General features: G+C 43.5%; 1 protein-coding gene across 10 annotated transcripts in view; it reads right to left on the bottom strand.

The window, feature by feature from the left end:
* Positions 1 to 16,940, bottom strand: part of xirp2b (xin actin binding repeat containing 2b) — a 61,972-nt gene that overhangs the window by 983 nt on the left and 44,049 nt on the right. For 3 of the 10 annotated variants that reach the window (XM_077580269.1, XM_077580272.1, XM_077580270.1), the window contains 5 exons: positions 12,326 to 12,460; positions 11,119 to 11,208; positions 10,720 to 10,774; positions 10,542 to 10,630; positions 890 to 9,980 (listed from right to left, as the gene is read on the bottom strand). In XM_077580269.1, coding sequence (XP_077436395.1) covers positions 890 to 9,980; positions 10,542 to 10,630; positions 10,720 to 10,774; positions 11,119 to 11,208; positions 12,326 to 12,457 — 9,457 coding nt within the window. In that variant the 5' untranslated portion in view covers positions 12,458 to 12,460. Of the gene's footprint in view, positions 1 to 702; positions 9,981 to 10,541; positions 10,631 to 10,719; positions 10,775 to 11,118; positions 11,209 to 12,325; positions 12,461 to 14,133; positions 14,272 to 15,722; positions 16,108 to 16,940 lie in introns of those variants that run through there. The other 7 variants (XM_077580267.1, XM_077580265.1, XM_077580271.1 and 4 more) reach the window with 5 other exon arrangements.

The following is a 16,940-nucleotide window of genomic DNA, read 5'->3' as shown; positions in this document are numbered from 1 at the left end:
TCTTTTTGTTCTTCAAAACAAGTACTTTAAAGTAATATTTTTAAAGTACTCTTTTTGTTCTTCAAAACGAGTACTTTAAAGCAATATTTTTTACTCTTTTTTTATTTTTTACTCCCTTTTTTTACTCTTTTTGTTGTTCAAAACGAGTACTTTAAAGTAATATTTTTTACTCTTTTTTTTATTTTTTTACTCTCTTTTTTTACTCTTTTTGTTGTTCAAAACGAGTACTTTAAAGTAATATTTTTTACTCTTTTTTTATTTATTACTCCCATTTTTTTACTCTTTTTGTTGTTCAAAACGAGTACTTTAAAGTAATATTTTTAAACTTTTCAATGCCAAAATATCTACCTGGTGTCCCATAAACGGGGAAAAAAACAACAACCCAAAAAAAACGGTTTGTACCGGAAAATCGTTTTTTTTGATTAAAAAGCATGCGCATCAAATCAAACCGAATCATTCAATTTTGAAATATATGTACAGGACAGGATATATGCACAACTCTAATATATATATATATATATATATATATATATATATATATATATATATATAGTGCACACGACTGCCATATATAAATATTTTCCGGCCCAAGTTGGAATGCATCACAATATGTCTGCTTTGAGTTTGACAAAAACAAACATTATATAGTAAAAACGTATTTATCTCTAGTGGATTTTTTTTAGGCCTGCTAAGATGACATACCTAAGCACCCCCCCCTCCCCCAAAAAGGATGTAAACATGCCACGGTGTGTGCCGTATCTCTGGGTTGAATATATCAGAGGATGAAACGAATGCGCACTCCACTTAATTCCCAGGTTAGTGGTAACACATTTTCCATCCATGCCTGAGTTTTTTTTTTTTTTACAACTCATGCTTCCTCATTCTTTACCGGAGACGATAATCGCCTGATGAGACACCGCTTGTGACGTCATCACTTCTGACACAGCGTAGCCGCCGAGACTCTTGAAAACCGTCCCGCTTTCGTTTGGGGCTTGGTGAAAGTTCTTCAGCATTTTCTCGGCGGCCTCTCGGTCGCAGGAATGCGTCGGCCTCACTGCCGCCGCTTTCCTTTTCACCGCGTCAGCGTAAGAGAAAGGCGGCGGCTGTCGTGCCGCGCCGCCACACTCGTGACTGACACTTGTCGTCGCGACCTTGCTCCCGAACGCATCAACGTCTGAGAAATGCTCTGTGATTGATTTGCTCTCAGAAGACGTTGATGGATCCGTCCGTAGAATTTCCAGCACATTTTCCCGAGGAGGGGGGGCAAAGCTCCGCTCGAAGCCCCCCTGCCTCTCAGGAGGACTTTGCGGCTTTGATGTGTCGACTGACGCCGGCTCCTCCTGATCCCCTTTCTGCTCATCTAAAGCGAATCTTTGCTCACTCATTTCAAAAACGTTCTTAAGAGCCCGCATGTCGAAAGCCGGCAACGTCCTTTCGGAGTCTTTGATGCAATCTCCGCCTTCCTTTTGAAACCACTCCGCAAGTGGTACGAACTCCTCGCTGAGAGCGGTTTTATCTGTTGGTTCGAATTTATTTACAAAACCAGGTAAGTCCGCTTTGGGTAGATCTTGCGTTTCTTTGTGCACTTTTTCCTCATCGCTGTCTTCCAGGTCTGGGCCCAATCGTTCGGGGATCGCGATTGGTTCCTTCCGGATATAGGTTTTATTCATTTCGGCTTTTTGGGCCTCCTCGAAAAACTCCCTCTTTTCTTTAAATGAAGCCAACGACAGCTCTGAGGTTTCTTCAGGGACATCATTAGAGTTACTTTGGCTTTCATTTGCATTTAAAGCCCGCGGAGCTTCACAGGAACCTTTTTCAATCTTCTCTAATACGTTCATTTCCGACATCTCATCCGTGAACGTCTCAAGTTTGATTTGCCGATGGAACGACGCGGGCGTTTCCACGATTTCGGATTTCTTCTCGGATAGAAGTTGCGGGGATGTTAACGGCGGCGGGGTAACGCCGCGCGAGAGCTTGGCGGCGGTGTCTTTAAGTCGGGGCAAATTCTCGGCCCGGTCGAAGGTCGGCGAGGGTGTGATCCTGGTGAGTCGTGACGTCGGGGTGTCGCCGCGGCGTGGCGGCGGCGTGGGAGGCGTGGCCGGCCTGTGGAGCAGCGTCGGCGAGGGAGTGACTCTCTGGGGTGAGTCGGTCCTTCGGATGGATTCGACGGTGATGAACGTCGGCGAGGGAGATCGGGTTCTCAGCGACGGCGAGGGAGCTCGGAGGTCGATTGGTTCTTTCCTGCTTCCGTTGAAGGCCGCGTTCTTGGTTTGCTTCTGGACTTTGGTAGTCGAACCGATGCTGATCTTGGAAATTTTAGCAAAAGATTCCGATTCATGCTCCTCCTTCGTATCAACGTTTTGAGCGACGTGACTCTCTGGAACCGACTCCTCTGGTTTTTGAGGCACTTCCGGGCTTATGAGGCAATCTGAAAACGTGCCAAGCTTAGTTTTTGAAACGGTTTGCATCCCTGTGATGTACGAAATTAAACCCGTCACCTGTTGTTTCTGAAATTCCGATATTTCATTTTGTTCTGACTCAGCTGCTCCCTTAATTGCCTCGGCAAGACTTTCCTCCGGCGACGTCTGTGCCGTCTTCTGACTAAGCGTCACCGCTTTCTTCTTTTGTGATCCCTTCTGGTGATTTTGATGCGCTTTTAGTTGCTGGCAGTTCTCGTCTTCTTTGCTTTTTGTCATCAAGGCTCCTTGAACGAACTCTTCTGTGACACGAGTGTGAATTCGGGGAACAGGAATCGTTTCCTCTGTTTCATTTAACGATTCTGCGAAGGCCGTCTTTGATTCTGTGCCGGCGTCTTTGCTTTGACTTAATTGTGTGGCCCCTTTAGACTTTCTGGACTTCTTTTTCTTCTTTGTTGCCGTTTGATTGTCAGTTCCGTTCGTCGTAACGTCATCAGCCGGGCACGGAGCCACTTTTGTTATCACCTGCTTTAATTCTGTCTTTCTCTCGCTTGACTCATTGATTACTTTCAGCTCAGCGGAAGCATTCGCTTGCACTTGCGTCTTTGTTTCTTCTTCCATCTTTGCTTCAACTTGCTTTTCCTGCTTATTATTCTTTTTTACCTTTTGGTTTGTTTTGGCCGTTTTCGAAGTCCCGATCGCTTCCGCTTTTTCTGTTTGCTTCTGTTCACCTGTGATAGACGCATCAGTTAGTAATTCTGGTTTGTCTTTTTTCTTGGACTGCGATTGGGATTTCTTTGAATTCTGTTCCGTGGTTTCAGGTTTCACAATTTCAACAAGGCCTCTTGAATTATCCGTGCCCGTTCCATCGTCCATCTTTCTTTCCTCTGCATACAGATTTTTCACATCCTTCTTCGCAACGGCAGTTCCTTTCCCAGTTGTTGCAAAATCACTGACTTTGGTGTGAATTTGGTCAGAAACGACAGCTTGAGTCGTCACTCGGGAGGAAAGCGAAACCATTTTCTGTTTCGTTTGCGCGGTTTGTCTGACGGCGGTGACGGAAGAGCTCTTTTGAACAGAGATTACCTTAGAAGCCTCGTTAGAAAAGATTTCCTGTTTGGCAGATGATATCGTGGCAGACCCCGAGAGAATTCTTTCATGACTGGCGCTGTCATTGCTCCGAATGGTTTCGGAGATAACAACCTGCTTGGACGCATCACATGATGAGGAGTCTAAATTAAGCGCTAAAGCTGCGTTTTCAGCGGCGGCGGTTTTTATTTTGGGCATGTTATTTGTTTGCCGTACATCTTCGGCGGCAATCATCTGAAGAGCTGCCGTAAGTGAGTCGTTTATAAAAGGTGGAGTTGGAGTGGTTGGAGGAGTGCGATCGTCTTTATGTTTCCGGTACTTTTCCTCCGCTTTTATCAATGCCGTGTTGAATTTACTTGGTTTTGCTCTTGTTTGGGGAGGCGGGGAAGGAGGCGGGGTGAATCTTACGGGGGAGATGCAAACCTTCCTCGGGGGCCGTGGCGATTCTGGCGGAGGCGGGACTTCAATCGTTTTGGACGTACGTGTCGTAGTTACGGACTGGTTGACCGCTTCTACGTGGTATGTCTCAAGTTTTGGGACAGGACACAAAGTTGGAACTTTGACTTTCTTGACCGTCATCTTTTTGGCTTCTGCCGGTGAGACATGTACCGCTTTTTTTGGCATTCTTTCCGTTTGTCGCGGAGGTGGCGGCGGCGGTGGCGGTGGTGGTGGTGACGGTGGTGGCAGGAAGTCCTGTTCGTTGGTAGCCGGCGGTGGCGGTGGCGGGAGGTGGTCAACGTCAGAATCCACACACGGAGGAGGCGGCGTAGGAGGAGGAGGAAGGTCGATGTCTACCACGGGTGGAGGCGGAGGCGGAAGAGGCAACTCAGGTTCCGGCACTTGTCTTTTGGGGGTGTAAACATCTGTTTGCACTTTGGTTTTATTTAACCGTATCATTCCTTTTGGCTTCAGATTACAGAATTCAGTTTTTAATGTTTTGATGCCGTGACTCTGCGTGATGGTTTTGTGCTCCACGACCGTTTTGGATCGTGTGGTACTCCTTTCCACCGTACGAGTTTTTGTTTCGTTAGCGTCAGATTGACCAGCTGCTGAAACGGCCGTTTTGATTTTTTGTGCGTTTCTCTGTGTCTCAGCATTTAAATTCTTAACAGGAGGCCTCTGCTTAACTCTGACTCTTCTGTAGGAGCCGACTTTCCCTTTGGGAGTTTCACGCTGTGCCGTTTCCATAAGTGATTTAATCGTGCCTTTCACATCGCCTTTTATCACTTCTTCTTTCTCTACCAAAGTTTGCTGAAGGGTCTCGTATAACGACTTAATGGACAACTTGACATCACCTTTCACGTCTTCCTCTTCAGTGCTGGAGGTTCTTTGAATCCTGGGCGAGGATGCAGGTTCCATAAAGAGCTGTATTGTTCCTTTCACATCACCCTTGTCAACGATCTCCTGCTGACATCTCTTCTTTTCCGAAGAAGCATCTTGCAGACATTGCATGGCTGTGTGAATGTCGCCCCTCACAATTTCTTCCTTCTCCACCTCGCGCACCGTTTTCTTCGCCAGCTCGAGCGATCGCAACGTAGCCTTGACATCACCGGGAACGAGATCCTCGGCGGTGGCTTCGACTCGGGAAGTTGCCGATTTCTCCAGGGATCTCAGAGCGCCTTTGATGTTGCCGGGGACGATATCCGGCTTCTCGACCTCCTTGTGACGATGCTGCGCCCTCTCCAGGCATCGCATCGTTTTGGGGATGTCGCCTTTCACGACCTCCTCTTTCTCCACAACAACTTTCTGGTTCGCCGACTCTGACAATGAGGTCAAGGCAGCTTTCAAATCCCCCTTGACGATCTCCTCCTTCTGGAGACCCTCTGATGAGACGGAGGGCTCCGTCATGAAGACTTTGACGGTGTTGTGAACGTCACCCGGTATGATATCGTCTACCGTGCGCTCTATTTGGGTTTGTTTGCAACTAAGGATGACTTTCATGCCCCGAATGTCACCTCCGATTATTTTTTCTTTCTCAGCGGTGTCAGGCGACGCCTCATCTGGTTCCGAATTGAGTTGCTTTAGATAACTGAGGGCCCCAGATTCGATACACGTGGAATAAAAATGGACGTTTCCCTTCTCGGTTTCATCCACTGTTATCCTCTTTGTCAGATCGGGCTCATCTTGGCTGGAGAGTTTTTGCAGGGCACTCTTTATATCTCCTCGTACCACATCCTCTTTTTCTATGCTAACGCGGTCTTGTTTGTTCAGAAGGGAATATATTGTCATCCGTACGTCGCCTTTCTCATCCTCCTGGATGAGAAGTCCATGTTTGACGGCGCCACCGTCGTTGAAAAGGTTATTTATGGCCTCCCGAATGTCTCCTCGTATGACGTCTTCCTTTTCGATATTTTTGTTGCTCTCTTGGTTGAAAAGCTGCCGCACTGTGGAAGTGATATTTCCCTTCTCTTCGGACTCAATGACCACCTGCCGCCCGTGTTGCTCCTGCCTGTTCAGGAGGTTCATCATAATAGTCTGCAAATCCCCCCTGATGACGTCCTCCCGCTGAATCTCGGGAGCTTGCTGATTCATGAGATTGTATTTTGCCATCCTAACGTCGCCAATCTCATCAGACTCGATGAGTATTCCTTTGGATGTCACCATTTTCTGACTGTAAAGCTCTTCGAGCGTTCCCTTGACGCTCTTGCCCAAGATTTCTGTCTTCTCCGTTTTTGTCTCATTAAAGCCGTCGAAAGGTGTCGTTTCAAAAAGCCACGTTGTTGACTTCACATCCGCTTTGACGATTTCCTCCCGAGTGGCGCGCGTCTCCTCGTCTTCATCGACCTCTTTAATGTGGTCCAAAGGGTTTTTCTCAAAAAGCCAAACTGAACGCTTCACGTCCCCCTTTTCTACCTCCTCCTTTCCAACCGTCTCAATCAGGCTTTCCGAGCTGAGGCTTCTTATTTTGTCAATGGACTGAGTCTCAAATCTCCATTTGGCCGACCTGACGTCACCCTTTTGTATTTCGCTGACGTTGACCGTTCTGACGGATTCCCGCGACATGGCATCAGATTCAAAGCGATCTTTATTCATTTGAACGTTGCCCCCTTGAATGTCATCCACAGTCTTTACGAGGGTCCTGCTTTCGTCCGATATCCTATCGAGAGGCTGCGTCTCAAACTTCCACTTTGCAGAGGTGACGTCTCCTTTTTGCTCATCCTGCTGCGTGACCGATTTAATGACGTAAACCTCATCGGAATCCTTGATGGCGTCCAGGGGTTTGGTTTCAAATAACCACCGAGTTCCGATGACGTCCCCGCGCGTTACCTCCTCGCTGGTGACTGTGGTAACTTCGTGGTAATGTCCGTCCTTGTCCTGAATCGCATAAAGAGGCTGCGTTTCAAAGAGCATCGTGTAATTTTTCACATCGCCCTTCTCGTCATCATGGCGAGCAATCGTTTGCATTGTGGACAGCTCCGCTTCAGACTCCGCCTCCTTAATTCTATCCAAGGAGAAGGTCTCAAAGATGAAGCGGCCTTTGTCCACGTCGCCTCCGTGTACGTCGGTGACCGTGCGGCCCGCCAGTGTTTCGTCTTGGCCGTCGTGTATGGTGTCGATGGATTGGTTTTCAAAGAGCCATTTGCAGGTCACCACGTTTCCTTTCTGAATATCCTCGCTCTGAACCCTCTTGAGATGTTGCATGGTTTCCTCCGACGATGACGTCATGATGTCGGATGCGCTGTGTTCAAAAATGTGCTTCTTTCTGGACACGTCTCCGGACGCGATGTCAATTTCTGTGACGCGCTTAAACGATCTCGCGTCCTCCCCGGAAAGATTCTCGATTTTTTCTGTCTCAAAGAGAAAACACGCCGTTCGGACGTCTTTGCCCTGGATGTCGTCTTGATCCACAGTGCTTGTTTTCAAGACAGTTTCCGTCTCGTCGCGTATGGCGTCAAGTGCTTGCGTCTCAAAAAGCCACGTGCACGTTTTAACGTCGCCCTTTGGGATTTCTTCAGACTGATTTTCACTATTTAAAATCACTTTTTCATACAGGACGTCCATTGGTTGTGTCTCAAATAGCCACTTACAATTTTTGACATCTCCTTTCATGACGTCTTGATTTTGACTTTGTATTTCTTCATCTTCAATGTTGCTGAAGTACTTGATGGCATCGAGAGGCTGCGTCTCAAACAGCCATTTGGCCGTCTTAACATCACCGGATTCTATTTCCTGTTTGGATATACCCTTAACGATTTGGTATTTGTCGATGCTTTCGTCAAATTGGTCGATTGGCCGTGTTTCAAACATCCATTTGTATGTTGTCACATCCGCGCTCACCACTTCTTCGTGACGCACTGTTCTCAACTCGTGGAAGTGGCCCGAGCCGTCCTGCACGGCGTACAACAAGCCGGACTCAAACAGGTTTTTGTTCGATTGCACCGAACCGCTTGTGACACCCTCGATCTGGATCTTTTGAGACTCGTCCCTTCGGTTTAAATCCGCGCTCTCAAAAATGTGCTTATAGTTCGACACGTCCACTTTGTCGATTTCTTCCAAGTCGACGGTTCGGATGACTTCCTTCTTTTCGTCTCGAATCTGCTCCAAAGGCTGGCTTTCAAATCGCCATTTCTGGTGTCGGACATCTCCCCTCTCCTCGTCGAGTTCCGCCCTTTTCTTCAGCTTGCCAACCTCCGCGAGCTCCTTTGGCTCAACAGTGGGCGTCGGCATTTTTTTCAATTTGCCGACTTCCGCGAGCTCCCTGGGCTCCTCGATCGGGATCGTTTCAAAGTAATGCCTGGCGGACGTGACGTCGCCTGCGATAATTTCCTCTTTTGTCAAGGGGAGGCTATTTGAGTCATCTTTCAACATGTCCATTGGCTGAGTCTCGAACACCCAGCAATTCCTTCGAACATCCGCCCTGCAACTCGTGCCGTCCTCCTGCGTGAGGTCCTCCTCGACGTTCACCGTGCGAGTGATCTCTTTCTTCTCGTGGCGTATGTGCTCCAGCGGTTGACTCTCAAAGCGCCACTTTTGATGCCTCACATCACCTTTTGTTTCTTCATCCGGCAGCGCCTTCTTAAGTTTTCCCACTTCCGGGCAGTTCTTCCTCTCTGTTTGAGGGCTGCTTTCAAAGAAGGTTCTTGCCGATCGAACGTTACCCCCGATGATGTCTTCGACGGACTGAATGGTTGCATTTGAATCATCCTTCAAGGAATCCATGGGTTGGGTTTCAAACACGAAGCAGTGTTTGCGCACGTCCGCCCCCGTCACCTCTTCGGTTCTTGAGCTTTCCAACTCGGTAAAAGAACTCAATGTCTTTATCTCAAACAACCACCGGCCCCAGTCCCCTCGGTTGCTGTCTTCCATGGACAGACTACACAGCAGCTTAAAAGATGAAAGCGGTTTGTCGGTATCAAGAGGTCGGGTATCAAACAGCCAACGTGAAGCGATGGAGTTCTCCAGCTCGGTTTCGATTTTGCGCACCGATATGATCTCCAGCATTTGACTGGATTGCCCCATGATGAAGCATTGAAACTGAGTGTCAAAGGTGCTCGTTACGGTTTTCTCATCATCATTGATTTCTTCCACGACCGATCTTAAGATCAGCAGGTGGCTCTCGTCGATGGTCTCCGTGCGTCCGAGGCCTTCCATGTACCTGTCGTCGATCATGTAAATGGTGGCGTTTCCGTCCTCTTCTGTGAATACGACCTCTTTGGTGAGCTCCTCCTCCTCGTGCATCTTATTCAGGCTGTCCATCGTTTGGGTTTCAAACAACCACGCCGCCGCTCGGACGTCCCCCTTATCCAACTTGTTGAACTTGCTCCTATACTCCATCGAGTCGGTCTCACGCGGGCCCAGCTCGTCCATCGGCTTCGTCTCGAACATCCACGCCGTGCGCCTCACGTCCTTTCCGAGAATCATCTCTTTCTCCGTAATCGTGTTGTTGTCTTCGTCTCCGTACAGGGATTCGTCCTTGATGGCGTCGAGTGGCTTATTTTCAAACATCCAGCGCCTTGCCTGCACATCCCCGGGCAAGATCTCTTCCCATTCGTATTCCTCATCAGTGGCGTCGCCTTCATCCTCATACAAATACGGTTGACTTGCACGCTGGTTGTTGACAGTCCCGTTGTATTCATTATAGAACTCCTCTTCAATGTTTTTCCGAACCCCGGGATGGATGTGCTTGTAGAGACGTTTCAACTCAGACATGCTCTTCTGCTTGATGTAAGCTTCTTTGCTGAGAAGGTTTTTGGCCGAGTTCACTGATCCTTGAGGATCCTCGGATGAGTACTGAGTGACGGGAATATTTTCAATGCCTGATGACATTTGGAGTAAATCCGGCGGTGGCGGCGGGAGGTAATCAGAGTCTTCTATGGCCGGCGGCGGCGGCGGCGGAAAGTCCTCGTAATCTATCTCGGCGTCCGGCGTGTCCTCTGCTGCTTCCACCGCTGACTCTTGGCGCACCTCATTAGTCACTGTGTTGGTCTGGGTCACATTGGAGGACCACTTTGACCGATTGATGTCGCGTCCAGGCTTATTTAAAGAGCAAAAGTGACATTAGTGGGTAAGTTACTTGAAAAGTCACAGCTAATTATTCCATGTCATTAATTCTACCTTCAGACACTAATCAAGTGACGCAATCTTACCAAAGCAGAAAAACTTTCAAGTCAAAAAGACTTCTGGAACTTTATCATATATCATATCATATTGCAATATATATATATATATATATAGGAGTGTGTGTGTGTATATGGGTGTGTACAGTCCTCATGTATGTACTTCTCTACACATGTATACTTCTGTGAAGACTTCTACTTATTGCTGCACTTCTTATTTATTTGAATTATCTCTCTCTATTCTGTTGTTTTTCTTACTGTAAACTACTGCTGCACTTCTTATTTAATTTTGATTTTATCTCTTTCTATTCTGTTGTTTTTTTCCCTTACTGTAAACTGCAGCTGGACGGAGTCCAGGAAAAAGTTCCCCGCGGGGAAAATAAAAGTATATCGTATCGTATCGTATATTCAACTATTATTATTCTTCTTCTGGATGGTAAAGCAAAATCTGTTTTTAAGCATAAATGCATGTGATTACCTTAATTGGTTTGTGTGCTGCTGCTTCCTCGATGGTTCTTTCAAAGTGAGCCCTCAGTTCTTTTGTTGTGTACCTCGGAAATTCTTCTTCTGTTTTATCAGCGTTGAAAAGAGAATAAAGAACCTTTTAGTTGCTTGGGAGCAATGTTTACAAAGTACAATGAGACTCAATGCCTTACCTTCATTTTCATGGTTTTTATCACCGTGATGCAAATTATTGCCACTGTCTGACATCTAGGTATATTTAACACAAGAAACAAATAATTAGTCATCAGGAAACATATTTTGCCATATGGGAAAAAGCTAATGGTAACTTGCTCCTACAAAAAAAAAAAAAAAAAACAGCATTAAGCATTTCCTCAGACTATATAATAATGGCAAAAGGTCTATTGTGATACAATTAGCATTTGAAATTGCTATTAGCCCATTATTGGCATTCTGCATTACAATATGCTAGTTACCTTACGTTAGCATTAAGCTAGCTGACGTACATACTACAAAATTACATGGTTTGGCTGAACATTTTGATCATTAGATTTTGCCACAACCAGCCAACAGATGAACCAGACGGCAAATACCATTGTTTCTTGGTTGGATAGTAGCTGCTGACTGCCTGTGACCACCCGTTGCCCGCCACTTGACACGGAGACGTCTGCGTGCGACATTTCCTGCAATTGTAAAAAAAAAATAAATAATGGCGATGGTCAGATGTATGGCGAGTTATGTGGAAGGGTTGCTGTGGATGTCGCCAACTACAGTCCGGTAACAAAATGGCTAATGAGTTAGAAAGGTCAGATTATTTTGAACTTCTTTTTCTCCACAATTCACTTCAACATAGTTCCTTGGCATCAAAACACTAATGCCTGTCCTCACTGTCTTTTTTAAAGGAGGCTCAAGACACACTTTTTTTTTAGTTTGGCATTTAAATGATTTTTTAACCCCTTTTATTTATTTTCTCAGTTCCCAGTTCCTTTTATCATCTTGTCTTTTAGTTTTGTTATTGCCTTTTATTCTGTTTTCTTTTAGCGTTTACCTGTTTTTTGTTGTTGTCTTTTAGTTTTTAGCTTAGCTTTAGCTATTTCCTGAGTGCCTTTCCTCACATGGTTTCTCTGTGCCCCGCCATGTTTTTTTTTAATAGTAATATTATTTGTATGTGTGTGTACTTTGGGTGATGTTTTTTTTCTTCTTTTTATTGTTTTATGGAGGGTTTTAATTGTTTAGCACCTTGAGTTGCATTTTAATGTACGAAAGGTGTTAAACAGTTTGATTGATGGATTAAACGCACATTTTCAGAGTTTCACTGTAACGTTATGTCATTCAAAACTCTGCAACCATGTCAACACAGACGACATGCCTGAATACGATATGTTTTTCTGAACATAAAAAAAACATCTCCTTCATTTGAGCAATATGCCCAAATGCCACGCAAGTCAGCTCCACATAATGAAGTGTTATCAACCCGACAGTTAATGCAATGCGGTATGACTTCTGTAGATACATCATTCATACTGTGTCACAAAATAATAGAAAATCAGAATGCTAGAAATTTGTGTTGTTTTGGTGCAAATGAGGTCAGATGTATCCCAGACCTCCGTGTTCATTTTCAGAATAAATGGCATATTTTTTGCAACGCTCAACCATGCGTGTTAGTGAGCTAAATGAAAGCAAGGCATCAGGATTCCTGTTTCCACTAATACCCCCCCACCCTCACCCGATGACAGACATCTCATTCTCTTTCATGCACTGGTGCCCATAATTGGGCAAATTGGCCTGTAATATGTGTACCTGCACACTGCTGTGCTGGAAATGGAAGTGGGTTACATGTGATGTGGTAGTAGCGCTAGTTTCCTGGGTCTTAAATTGTTTCCTCACACCGGCGAGTCCCCCAGGCACGGAAGAAATCTCAGACTCCTCCATGACCTAATGAAGCAGGGAATATCATTAGCGGGCTCCACCTTCACATGGAGATCATCTGCAGCCTGCTAATCATGCCGCAAAGCAGACGTCTCCGACCTTTTGTGCGCTAGCGACTGGTTTCAAGCAAAGGAATGCCGTAGAAACGAATACAAACAAATGAGTAAAAGTACAGCTGATGATTATGCTCGTTGTAGTGGCAGTAATTAGTGGTGAAGTCATTTGTTTGTCTTTAGCAACCCGGTCACATTGGGCTAAAAGGAGGCAATGACACCCAAATCTGTGTTACTTATGTTCTAGTTTACTGATAAAACCGTATTTTAAGTAGGACTGCTGATATTGTCTTACTTTTTCTTGGAATTTTGTAGACCCTTTTTTCTGTTTCATTTTTCCACTTTTCCCCTTTTCAAAGAAGCTCTGCAATAGTTGCTGTTGGCTTCTCTCTCTTTTTTTTGCCAGCTTGCGGGCTTACTTTTTAAAAAATATTATTTCAAGGCATGAGCCATGACTTTAAAAAGTCCGTTTCAAAACAGCTCAAGCTTTTCATAAGCCGCATTTATTTTTATTTTTATTTTTTTTTACGCTGTTGCAAGCAGTCCGAGCCCCACGACTTTTCTCCTATTTACGAGAGCGCCACCTATCACTCTTCGACAAATTATAGGTAATGTTTACATACCAATATATTTATTACTATAATGCTGCTTTAAAATGGATTTTTGCAAATGGCTATGTCTACAATTGGTGAAATAAATACTATAGACTCGCTACTGAGACAGATATCTAGCTGACTAGCATGTTAGCTAGCATGGCTAACAGTTTGTCTCCACTCATCACTTCGCAAAAGAAGAAAAGTAGCTAGCAATTTTCGGAGTACTTTTACCGCTGTACAGTACATATTTATTTTATTTATTTATTTTATCATTTTTTATGTGTATTTATGTACCCGTGGATTGTGATACTGTGATATAGTGAATATTTTTGCTCAAGCTTATCATGTGTAATTGTAGCACGTGACAGAGACAAGTGTATAGAGGAAGACTAAACTTTTTTTTTTTTAATGACACCTTTGTCAAACTCTGATGATCAATAAAACATGTTTAGCCCGGGTCTCCCTGCGCCGCCTGCTAACAATCCAGCGTTTGTGACTGCTGGTGTAAAAGGATACTTTCACTTTATTTTCTCTGTCTGTCCAACTAGATCACGATCCCCGTTCAAAATGCTTATGATCGTCTTACGGTGCAAAGTTTCCTCTAGGCAATAAAAACAAACAAATTGCGGGTTGACCACTGTCCCAGAACAGATTGCGTTTGACCTCGCGGGTTGCTTTTGCAGTTGCTTTTTCTTTGGAAAAGCCTTGAAAAGTGAAGGAAACATTTTCTCTTTTCAGCATTCGCCTGAAGAGCGAGTGAGAGTCTTGTTTCCTTCCTATTTTTACACTCTCCTCTATTTGTGCTGCCTGTGAAAGGCTGCTGCACCCCCCCCCCCCACCCCCCCTTCCCCACTGCATGACTGTCACCACCTCCACGAAGGCAGCATGACAACATCAGCAATAAAAGGTGACAATAGCGAGAGTATTGTTGCACAGCGACCTCGCAGCCCTCCAGGCTGTTTACAACAATGACAAAAACAAGACTTTTAATGACGGCTCCGTGCCGCTCAAAGGCCCATGCACAAAGTACCGTGCTCGGGATGGTGTTGTCCGCTGGCTGGGTGACAGTAGCCTGGTACATGATGGGCCGATAGTGGGTCAGCGTTTGGTTCTTCTGGTTAGAATGTTTCAGGAGGTCCTGCTCGGCTTAAATGCGTGCTGCCAGCAGCTGAAGACACACACAGCCAAGAAACTGTTGTAAGGGTTTTTTTTTTTTTGGTGTGGTTTGTTTATAGGAGTCGTCATGCGTGATTTGGCTGGGAATATCCACATTACAATTTGAATATTATGCACGCGTGGAATTGCCATTGTGGAGTAAACATTTTTGACTGGCGAGTACGTTCAAACATATTTGCTAATATATTTAAATACGTTCAAACATACTTGTAGGCTAAGTGCTACAAACATAGCATATTTTCCCATAATGCTACGAGAGGGGGGAAAAAATATTTGTATTTTTTTGCATTTAAGTACCAATAAGTTCGACAATTAAGTAAAAAAACATTGTTTATGCCTAATTTTTATGATTTATTATAATGTCTGCAATGCATGATTTAAGTTTAGCATATTTTCCCATAATGCTACAGGGTATTACGAGTGGGGGAAAAAAACACTTTATTTAATTATTTTTTTTAGCATTTAAGCAATATACCAATACGTTCGAAAATTAAGGAAAAAACATTATTTATGAATAACTTTTATGATTTATTAAAATGTCGGCAATGCATGATTTAAGTTTGGCATATTTTCCCATAATGCTACAGGATATTACGAGTGCGGGGAAAAAAACACTTTATTTTATTTATTTTTTTAGCATTTAAGCAATATACCAATACGTTCGAAAATTAAGTAAAAAACATTGTTTATGAATAACTTTTATGATTTATTATAATGTCTGCAATGCATGATTTAAGTTTGGCATATTTTCCGAGTGGGGAAAAAAAACACTTTATTTTATTATTATTTTTTGCATTTAAGCAATATACCAATACGTTCGAAAATTAAGGAAAAAACATTATTCATGAATAACTTTTATGATTTTTTATAATGTCTGCAATGCATGATTTAAGTTTAGCATATTTTCCCATAATGCTACAGGGTATTACGAGTGGGGGAAAAAAACACTTTATTTATTTTTTTTGCATTTAAGCAATATACCAATACGTTCAAAAATTAAGTAAAAAACATTGTTTATGCCTAACTTTTATGATTTATTATAATGTCTGCAATGCATGATTTAAGTTTGGCATATTTTCCGAGTGGGGAAAAAAAACACTTTATTTTATTATTATTTTTTGCATTTAAGCAATATACCAATACGTTCGAAAATTAAGTAAAAAAACATTGTTTATGAATAACTTTTATGATTTATTATAATGTCGGCAATGCATGATTTAAGTTCGGCATTTGTTAAAGATGCTATGTATGTAGCATTTAGCCTACAAGTACGTTCGAATTTGCGACTTATTTGCGAGTATGTTCCAACGTATTTACGAGTATGTTCCAACGTATTTACGAGTATGTTCCAACGCACTCGCAAGTATGTTTGAACATATTTGCGTGTACGTTCAAACATAAATATACTCCAACGCACTCGCAAATACTTTCAAACATACTCACCAGTCAAAAACGTTTACTCCACATTGGCAGTCCCACGCTTCCGTAGAATATAACATAAAACCCAAAAGACAAAAATGGCCACTGTTTGTGTTCAAATATCCACCAACCTGTATCAATGCTAACCGGTAGTATGTCAATGGCGTTTTCCATTGTTTGTTAGCATTAAGCTAAATGGCCCTTTATGTTTAGTTTGACAGTAAACATCAACCGTGAGAGGCTTAAACAGCTCAAAGCCAACTGCTTGTAACATCATATCGATGTCATAAAGTATATGTTAAGATACTACTTTAATCATCTGAAACCCTGTTTATCATGCAAGTAAACCAGAAGTCTGTTTTAAAATGGGAAGCATAATTTACTTTGAACATTGTCTGTATATTATTGATTGCTGCAAAGATAATATAATTAAAAATAGACACAATGGAAAAGTAGAGATTTTTAAATTAGGTGTAATGTTTTTAGTTGCAAAATAGCTGATAACAAGTTCTCAAACTTCAATAAAGTCAATAGACAAAACAATCAAAACCGCTAGTGCATTGAAGCATTGCACCATTTATAGCCTGTTTTTATTGAATTAATTAAAGTTTCAGGTCATTAATAATTAGCAGCTTAATTATGTGAGATCCGCCTCGGAGGAATGTAAGTTGTATAAATCGGACATTTAAACTTAATAACTGAATGAAACTAAATGACTCCAAATTACAAAATAACTGGCTACGAATTCCAGGTCAACCCTTGAGGGGCACATTGTAAATATAGAAACTATTAAACGTTATAGCAGATAGTAAAAAATTAAAGCCAGAAAAGTCCTCTGCTATCTAATGACACGTTATGCCGTGTAGCGAGATCAGATAACAAGAAAGTGAAGTAATCGAGGCGCCTTACAAAAATAAATGTCGCCTATTTTAAACGCAAAACCATGAAGGGCCATGTTGCTTTTATGAAAGCGGCGATGTCACAACGTTCCTTTCCGAAAACGCTACCTTCGCCTTAGAAATGACTCCACTGCCCATTTCACGGCTTGTCAAGTTTTCTCCGCAGTGGAGCGCCGCAACACCTGCGGTAATTCAGAGCTGCGTCTATTTGGAAGCAGAATAAATCACATCCCTCCTCGAGGCGGCGTTTCAAATTGCTGAGTTAATTTGGTGTTTAGTCGCTGTTTATTTCCCAGCGGGTCAAACATTCCTAATTTCAAACTAACATGGCGACACAAATTCA

This window comes from Vanacampus margaritifer, chromosome 11 (genome assembly GCF_051991255.1).
Source record: "Vanacampus margaritifer isolate UIUO_Vmar chromosome 11, RoL_Vmar_1.0, whole genome shotgun sequence".
NCBI lineage: Eukaryota > Metazoa > Chordata > Actinopteri > Syngnathiformes > Syngnathidae > Vanacampus > Vanacampus margaritifer.
Note: the sequence above shows the minus strand (reverse complement) of the source record. Positions and strands in the feature narration are given on the sequence as shown.